Source organism: Elephantulus edwardii, unplaced genomic scaffold, assembly GCF_000299155.1.
Source record: "Elephantulus edwardii isolate Elephantulus edwardi_28Jun2011 unplaced genomic scaffold, EleEdw1.0 scaffold00030, whole genome shotgun sequence".
NCBI classification, from domain to species: domain Eukaryota; kingdom Metazoa; phylum Chordata; class Mammalia; order Macroscelidea; family Macroscelididae; genus Elephantulus; species Elephantulus edwardii.
In genome coordinates, this window is record NW_006399780.1 from 7,186,488 (window position 1) to 7,195,732 (window position 9,245).

A 9,245-nucleotide genomic window follows, 5' to 3' on the forward strand; every position below is an offset into this window, starting at 1 on the left:
GTGTGCGCGTACTGTCAAATCTGATCTGACTGGTACAGGAGGAGATTGTCCCTCCTTTCCCAGCAGAGCATCTGGTGGATTTGAACCATGCACCTCTGGGATTGCAGTGTAGCTTCTTGCCACTAGGCCACCAGAGCTCCCCTTGTACTATTGTTTAAATCCCTAAGTATGTATTACTTCTAAAAAAATTTAAAATACTTAGTTAAAAAAGCTTTTTAAATTACGCATTTTTAAGAGAAGTTAGTAAGCAGTGAGCTAATATTTGTAATGGTTCTGTATTTTAAGACATTCAGGTAAGTACCCTTTAATACAAATAGTGTCTGCCTATCCTGACACAGATGATTAAAACTTAAACTTGGTGGGTTATCAATGTTTAAGTTGAAAGCATGGAAAACAGATGTTGTTCTGTTGCTTTTCTCCTGTCTTCAATCTTATGTGGAAGTTGGCCCTGAGCCCTTCCATTGATGCAAAGGGTTCAGAGGGAGAAGGTAGGTGAGCCTTGAAAAAAGAAATAACAACACACATATTTTAAGAGCTTCATCACTGAGGGCAATCATTTCCAATCCAAATGCATTTTCATCCTCAGCAAATCTATGAAATGAAACGAAACAACAATCCCTTGAAATAGTTCTAATCCTGTCAAACAAGACTGATTTTACTTCACTGATAAGGACTTGTCAAGTTGTCTTATTGTATCATTGCCTAAATCTTTGGTCAGATTGGATATGACTTAAAGCAATGGTTTTCCAAGACAAAACAGGCCACAAGGGACTTAAATTACCTAGTTTAATCTTTCAGGTACTCCTGTGACCTCTGTAATTTCCACAGGTTGAATGTTCTATCTCATGAAGAAACTTCACTTCCTTACTCTTTTATCTCTAGGCTTTTAAAGACTAGTCACTTGTTATTTGACTACTGTGAGAATATTTAAAGCCAGGTAGAGTTTCCTAGAGATTATTATATAATTGAGTCAGCTCCCCAGGCACAATTTATAACCAAATTTACTCTGGAAAAAATCTCTTCAATCAATTATAAACTTTCAACACAGGCAATTTTACTTCTAGGATTAGATTAGCTGTTGTTTTGAGTGGCAGATGAAGTGGTTGACTGGGTTCTAGGAGTCACAGGGTATGAAAAATACCTTTACTCACTTGGCAAAAAATGTAAGCTTTTGAACAAGTGTATAATGCAAGGCTACTAAACATTTTTTCAGTGTTTTACGTTAAAAAAAATCCCACTTATTCAGTGTGCAAGGTTTGTTAAGGGGGATTTATCACACATTCTTCATCAATACACAAAATAGTCAGTTACTAACAATATGGAAGTCACTTCCTAGCTGAAGCGGACATTTTAAAAGAGAAGTTTAAGGAGAAGAGAATAGTAAGGTTATGTTCTTTGTGGGGGGGGTTTACAAAAAAGCAAAAGAAGTATAAACGTTAGTACTGTATCTACCTTTTCAACATGTATGCAGAGCAGATTATCTGAGAGGCTGGGCTCTACTAGGAGAATTGTGGCATCAGGATTGGTGGAAGATCTATTAACAATCTGCGTTATGCAGATGACACAACCCTGCTTGCTGAAACTGAGGAGGACCTCATGCACTTGCTGCAGAGGGTCAAGGACTGCAGCCTTCAGTATGGACGGAGGCTCAATGTCAAGAAGACAAAGATTCTCACCACTGGACCTATTGGCAGCATCAGGATGGATGGCGAAGAGATTGAGATTGTTCACAGCTTCAGTTTACTCGGCTCCAGAGTCAACACTCTTGGCACCAGCAGTCAGGAAATCAAAAAGCGTATCACGATGAGAAAGTCTGCTGTTAGGGACCTCTCTAAAGTACTCAGGAGTAACGGTGTCTCTCTGGAGACTAAGGTGCTCCTGGTACAGGCCATGGTCTTTGCAATCACTTGTTATGCACCAGAGAGTTGGACAATGACTAGGGAGGACAGAAGGAGAGTTGATGCCTTTGAGCTGTGGTGCTGGAGAAGAGTACTGAATGTACCATGGACTGCCAGGAAAACAAACAGATTCATCTTGGAGAGGATTAAACCAAGCTACTCCTTGGAGGCAAGGATTCTGGGGCTTCATCTGACATACTTTGGACATGTTGCCAGGAGATGTTGCCTTGGAGAGGGACATCATGCTTGGGAGGGTGGAGGGACAGTGCAGGAGGGGAAGACCCTCTATGAGATGGATTGATTCTGTGACTGGGGTAATTGGGATGGGTGTGTCAGAGGCAGTGAGGTTGGCGCAGGATAGAGCAGGGTTTAGGGCTGTTGTGCATAGGGTCACTATGAGTCGCAAACGACTCAATGGCACATAACAACAACAACTGTATCTACACAAACATGGTTCGCATATAGGGTTCTAGCCCTCTAATATAAAATCTGACTCATCATTGAAGGAACTTTTGCAGCAAATCCCGAGTTTTTGGACTAACTTGGTACTTAAACCCAAATACTGTGATTTAATAAAATACTGTTTCACAGGAAAATTTTCAAAGATATCTTTAAATGCACTATTGAATGAATCCTTTTAAGATCTATACTTCTAGGGAAAGAACTGATTCTAGAAACAAACTAACCTTACCTAGACTTTGTACAGATGTCATGAAACAACTAAAACCCATCAGCAATAGTAATGCACACTGAGAGTCCAATGATGGAAACCTACACCAAAGATTGTAATATTTCTAGGGTCCTTGTATAGAGTGGAATTTTTTGGGGAAAAAAAAAATCAAAGGTAATTTTGATTAAGAAATTAATTCAGTGACAGTGCTTGATGGCCGTTGAAGAAAATGGAAAAAGGTATTTGCATACCTAAGTTGAAGTCTTGGTAGGGAAAGTCAATGGCAGATGATGCATGGATGTATGTGCACGAGATGTTGTTAGATGCCATCTAGTCCATCAAGAATCATAAGACTATGAACTTACCCTAGCTGCACCATCTGTGTGATGCCCATTGTTACAATCACCAAGTCAGTCCATCTTGCTGAGGGTCCTTCTCTTTGACCTCATACTTTGATGTCTTTTTCTAAGCATGAGCTATAGGGCTTTTGTTTTAGGAAACTGATAAGAAGTACCAACTTCTCCTTAAGCAGACATCTCCATCAGTCAGGCTTTTGACAGCTACTCCAAAGCTTGACTATTTAAAAAACATGAGAACCCAGTATGGAAATACACTGAATCAGAAGACCTTACTAACAACTATTTACTTCTGAGGCTGAACAATTATCTACCATGTACTTCATTTCCTCATCTGTCAATTAGGGTTATAGGACCAATGAAAAGATCAAATAAGTAGAAGTGTCAAAAAGCATTCTGAGAGCTATAACCTACCATACAAAAACGTGAAAAGTATAAAGAATTACAAAAGAAAAGTACAAAAGATGACAGACAAAAATTCTAGTGGCATCTTTTATTTTGACAAAACTAACTTTATAAACAAATTGTACATTCTCAGACTCTCAAAGTTTCACTTAGTTAAAAAATAAAAGACATTCTGGACTCCCACGTTTTTAAACATGACAATAAAATAGTACCAACTTTTCAAGTTATATAAGCTAGCTGCATTTTACATACTATATAATTGAACAAAATTGTGACATTTACGAGTTTCAAGTGTACCTGTCAGAAATACATGGACAAACATACTTGAACTTTTTAACCACACAATATCAATAAACACCCAAGTTTCTGATGTATGCATTATCTGTTAATGGTAGGCACAATTCTTTAAATACCAAATTACACAAATAATTTACTTTTTAGAATCTCTTTGAATTGGAAAAATTAAACAATGTATAGTTAAGCAGCTGAAAATGCTACATTTTACCACACACAACCACAATGTTACAACTAACGTTGGAAATAGTTTCCTTTGGGAACTTTTTTAAAAAAAAATTAAATTTTAATAGAATATTTAAAGCCTTTCTTATGAAAAGGAAATAAAGTATTGACCCAATCAGTAAAGATCCCAGGAAACGATAGCTTTTGTGCAATTAGTAACATACACATTAATACTGACTGTTCAATAGAACATCTGGATGGTTCTTAAGTTTCTACTCTTTATGGTTCACCTTAGCTCTATGTGCCATTGATACTAACGATTCTTCACTGGGAAGTTATAGCTTATCCTGTACGAGCTACATATAATTACAGACATGATTTCACAACAAATGACTACACTTTAACTTCAAATTATTTTAATATAAAATTAGACTAGTTTTCACACCTACACATGGCTGTGCTTTTCAAATGTACATGCTTCCTTTTCATAATCCTAAAACAAGTACAAAGGCACACAAATGTGTAATATTTTTAAAATCTATGTCATTTTTCAAATTGACCTTTAAACTAATTCAGTTGCCAATGAGAGGAAGCCTTGGCAAACCTATCACAAATTTTGGACTTGGGAAATAAATGCTGCAGCCCTGTGCAGTTCATACCTAGGTGCATCACTCTGCAGGTTGTTGGTTACCCCGCCTACTTTATCTCTACAGGCTGCAGGATACTAATTATGTGTCAGCTATTATGAGACTGGATAAAGCCTCTGGAATAAAGACTTGTTCAACTTAGTCCCCCACAAAAAGTTGCTTATAATCTTGTTACAAAGAGATTTAATATGTCTGTGAGTTAAAGATCAAAGCAATTATAAAGCCATTTATCTTAACATATTTGAATGAAATATAATTAAGAGCCACACTTAAAGAAGTCTTTAATAGTGGCGGCACTTTTCACTTATAAAGAAAGGGATGTACTAGTCAGCAGCATGTAAGTATATAGTCTCACCTCTTTCCCCGAATATAAAGTGCTATCTTTAACCGGGCGAATTCACTACCCAGCTTTCCAGTAACTTTAGCATAAGTCTCTGATAGATTTGAGCAAATGTTGGAAAGTTTAAAGGGTTTATAATTTTAAACCTTTGCAAAAACTGCTCTGTACAAAGTATAGAGACTACAAATGTATTTTATTAGTAAAATAAAGTGTACCTTATGTGAAAATCATTGATTTAATAATTACTTCACAGAAGCATTGGCTTACTAACATTTATGCCAGTTTTGTTAACCATCTAAACCAGAAATGGTTTCAGTAGGCTATTCTACTCTAAGCACCAATAGGGCCATCCTGAATAGAATCAATGGTTAATGGCACTCAGAAATATAACCCTGGCAAATTTAGACTTGTAGAACAAAATATGCAATGGGAACTGTATCTTGTTTGAGGGTACTGTTAAGACGCTGAGTGTTCTTTTAATAAGACAATTGTACAGTTAGTAGTAATATAACTTAAAAAAAAAAGTAGTGGTATTGGATATAGTTAAATAGAAAACAAACTAACTCAAAAGTAGAAGTCTTTTTTCAGATCAGTGATTAAAACGGAAATAGATTTTTAAAAAGTTGTACTACTACTTATAACACAAATAGGATACAATCAGGGTTTCCACTTTAATTCACATTATTTTAATTTGTACTTTTGCATTTCCACGTTGACCTGACCTTCAGTAGTACCTTACTGAACACAATTAGGACATAAATAAACAGGGCAGCACATAACTTTGTTCACACATAATACAATTTGCATTTCATGTTGCTTTTGGAAAAGTAACCAACTTAAAACATTAAAAAAATTCTTTACATGACTTCAGGCAAAGGTTACAGCACAGAATACTTAATTTTGCCCCAATGAAGACACATTTTTAGTCCTTAGAAATAAGGACTCCAGGGTAGCAGGGAAGGGGGGGAGGTGAAAGAGGCACAGATGGAGGTGTCTGAGAAATTAAGTCCCAAGAAATCCACTTCCCCCTGAGCTAGCTTGAGCAGACAGGTACAGGAAACAGAAACTTGGTACTCCTTCCCACTCAAAACCTGCAAGTGCAGAATTTCACTCCAGTCTTTCCTGGTCTCACTCCCTCACCTAGTATTCTATTCCTCAAGGCAAATGAACCGTAACAGTGACTAAAAGAAAGGATTTTGTTTGTGTTTTACCCAAACACGTTGGACTTCGGCCTCAGTTTGAAGGAGTGGTTTTTCAGGGCCTGCTCCTCTTCCTCCTCCTCCAGCGGCTGCTCCAGGTCCCGGAGTGAGGGAGTGGTGTGGACGATCTGGGTTCGAAAGCGGATTTTGTTGAACCTGGGTCTTAAGCGCCCACTAGAACTACCTGGGGCTTTGCGCCCCGAGTCCTTCGCTTTGCCTCCAGCCCAGGCTTCCGCCAGATGGTGATGATGGTTCCCTCCATCCTCGAGGGCGTGCGACATTTTGTGGGTGATGAGGTGCGAGGGAAGCACCCTGGAAAGCTTCCAGCGCCCCCCGCTGCTGCCAGCGGCGCTCTCGGGGTCACCCTCGTCCAGGGCTCCCACCAGGTTCCGGATCTCCTCGGCGATGCTGTGGTCCAGGTAGTGAGAGGCCTTCCTGCCACTGTAGTCCCTGATGTCCACGTCTGCGTCGTAGGCCCCCACCAGCAGCTTCACCACCTCCACGTGGCCGTGCATAGCGGCCAGGTGCAGGGCGGTGTAGCCCGCGCTCGTGCGGGCGTTGATGTCCACCGGCAGCTGCTGCTTGGTGGCGAAGCTGACCAGCCTGGCCAGCAGCTCCGGGCGGCCGTGCTTGGCGGCCCAGTGCAGGCACGTGAAGCCGGTGATGAAGTCCCGCTTGGCCAGCAGGCTGGGCTCGCAGCTCAGCAGCCCTTCCAGGCTGTCCCACTGGGGGTCGGCGGCCGACAGCATCCAGGCGTGCTCCAGCGGGTCCAGGGTCACCGAGCCGCCGCTGCTCTCCTCCTCCGCCGACGACGAGGCCAGGGAGGCGCTGTCCGAGTCCCCGCCGCCCTTGCGGCTGCCGGCCCCGGCGAAGAAGCTCCTCTTGAGCTGCGGCGAGCTGCCCATCACCAGCTCTCGGAAGTTCTTGCGGGTGGACCTCGGGGTGATGGCCGCCCCGGGCAAGCCGCCCCCCTCGGCCTCCTCCCAGCCCGGGCCCGGGGGCTCCAGCTCGTCGCCGGGTCCTGCGGGAGGACCCCGCGGCAGCGGCTGCAAGCTGCGGCGTGAGTTCCTCTTGCGGACCCCGGTGCCCTGGGGCGGCCTCTGCCCCGGCCTGGGCGGCTCACCCCGGGGGTCCCCGGAGTTCAGGCCCCCCGGCTCGGGGTGCTCCGGGGGCTCGGGAGCGGCCGCGGGGAGCGGGTCCTCTGGGGTCACTGGGGCGTCATCGCGGGGCTCCTCGGTCACCGAGATGCGGGGCTCCTCGGTCACCGAGATGAGGGGCAGATCCCGGGGGGCGGCGGGTAGGGAGGCGCCGTCGGGGGCCGGCGGCTGCAGGCCGGCGCCGCTGGCTTCGGCAAGGCTGGCCGGGCACGCCGGGGTGGCGGCGGGCGCCGGGGCCTCCTCTGGGGGCGGGAGTCCCGCGCTGAACTTCTTCTTGAGATGCACGTACTTGGCGCCGTCGGCGGGATCGGTGCGGACAGTGGCTACGGCGTTGACCAGCTGCTTGAAATGCTCGCGGGCGCGGGCCCGCTGCTCGGGTTCGCCGCCCAGGGAGCCCTTGAAGTGATCCACCAGCTCGGCGTTGCGGACTCGGCCTCCGCGCTCGGCGAGGAAGCGCAATACCGCCTCCTGGCTGAGCTCCGCCATCCCCTCCATCCCGGGTTCGACTTCTCCAGTCGGCGGCGGGCAGCTCATCCCGGGCCCATGGTGGGAGCAGAGCGCGGCCCAGAGCACTTCGCCACTCCGGAGCGGGTCAAGGGGCGGCAGCCACGCTCGGAGTCGCCGAGGTTCTGTGTCTGCCGCCAGCCTCGCTCGCCCGGACGTCTGCGGAGGGAGGATGCCGCCACCCTCACCAGGGCAGCGGCCGCGACGGGCACGCCCCCTCGCCCCCCCAGCCCGCGGCGGGAAGGCCCCGCCCCCGCCCCGCCCCACTTCCGGTCTCCACGGCCGGTCCGCAATCCCTGCTCCCTGAGTCCTAAACCGGCGGTTGACGGGGCCTGGTTTTCTTCGTACCCTTGTCCTCCTTTCATCCCAAATTTCCTCCAGTCACCCTCCACCCTGAACTTATATGTCATTCTTTAAAAATATAGAGGCCCGACCTCCCCTCCGGGAGGGCTTCGTTCAACATGCTAAATGACTTGTGTAGTTAACGGCTCTCGACCCCGACTTGTGGGGCCTTTTCCCCTTCCCGGTTGCGCGCCTTTGTCACGGAGGCTGCTAGGTTTGACTCCTGTATTAGGCACTGGACAGAGGGACCCGATGTCTTCCCACAGTCTCGGTCCTGCCCCGCGCCCTTTAGAATCCTGCGCTCCCAGCTCTCCTGGCGCCCCCTCTCGGCCGCACGGCTCCGCTCGCCGCCCGCCGGCCCCGCCCCGGACAGCACCCCGCGCTCGGTGGGCGCCCTCGCGCCGCCAGTTTGCAGCCCCCCCGCCCTCCTCCCTCCGGGCCCCGCCCTTTCCCCCCTCTATCCTCACGGCTCCACCTCTGCCGCCCAGACCGCGCCGCTCGGAGAGCGCGGGGACCGAGACCACGGCCGCGGCTGGGCCTCTGTGCCGCCCTTAGCTCCTCCACTCCGGCCGCGGGCGATGGCCTCCTCCGAAATGTCGCGGCACCCGGTGAGTTCCAGACTCTCCCCTGCACCCATTCTAACTCCAAAATCTTCCAAAGAGTCCCTCGGATGCCTTTGCCCATTACTGTCCCCTCCCCCAAGGTCCCCAAGTCTGAGGACCCCCCTCCCTGGTCTGCGCTTCCCAGGCATCCGAACGTAACTTCCTTAACTTTGGGAGCCGCTGCCTGCTTCCCGCGCTGTCCCCCCTTTTCTGCGAGTCTCCCCTTCCTGTCCTCTTCCCCGACACCCTTTCCTTCTTCGGGCCCCTTCGGTTGAGGCTCTGATTGTGACCCCCTCCTCTGCGCCCCTCCCCCACCTGGACCCCGCCCTTCAGCCTGGTCCGGGGCGGAAGATCCTACGAGCCCGACCGGGGAGAGCAGTCAGTTTTCCTTTGCTGGAGTGGGAAGGGAGGCGTGTGTCAGCCTCATTTCCGCGCGAAAAACGCGCCGTTCCCCCCCCACGTCCGCTCCTTTTATGTCGCCCGTCGGCCCCGGCCCCGCGGGTGCAGACCCCTCCCGGCTCACGGCGAGCAGTGGAGGAGGAGACTGGGAGGTCCGGGATGTGGGGAAGCCTTTTGCATGATTGCCCTTCAATTGTCTAGTCTTTGCTGAAAATTGAATTTAAAAGTGGTGTGCGTGCATGACTTCTATAACGGTTTTCAACTTCG

General features: G+C 47.8%; 1 protein-coding gene across 1 annotated transcript; it reads right to left on the reverse strand.

Annotated features, from left to right (window-relative positions):
* Positions 1–5,982: 5,982 nt before the first annotated feature.
* On the reverse strand, positions 5,983–7,626 carry SOWAHC (sosondowah ankyrin repeat domain family member C). The gene is made up of 2 exons (XM_006883818.1): positions 7,345–7,626; positions 5,983–7,227 (listed from the first exon to the last, which is right to left on the reverse strand). Exons 1-2 carry the CDS (start codon positions 7,624–7,626, stop codon positions 5,983–5,985), a joined length of 1,527 nt encoding a protein of 508 aa, XP_006883880.1.
* Between the last annotated feature and the right edge of the window lie 1,619 nt (positions 7,627–9,245).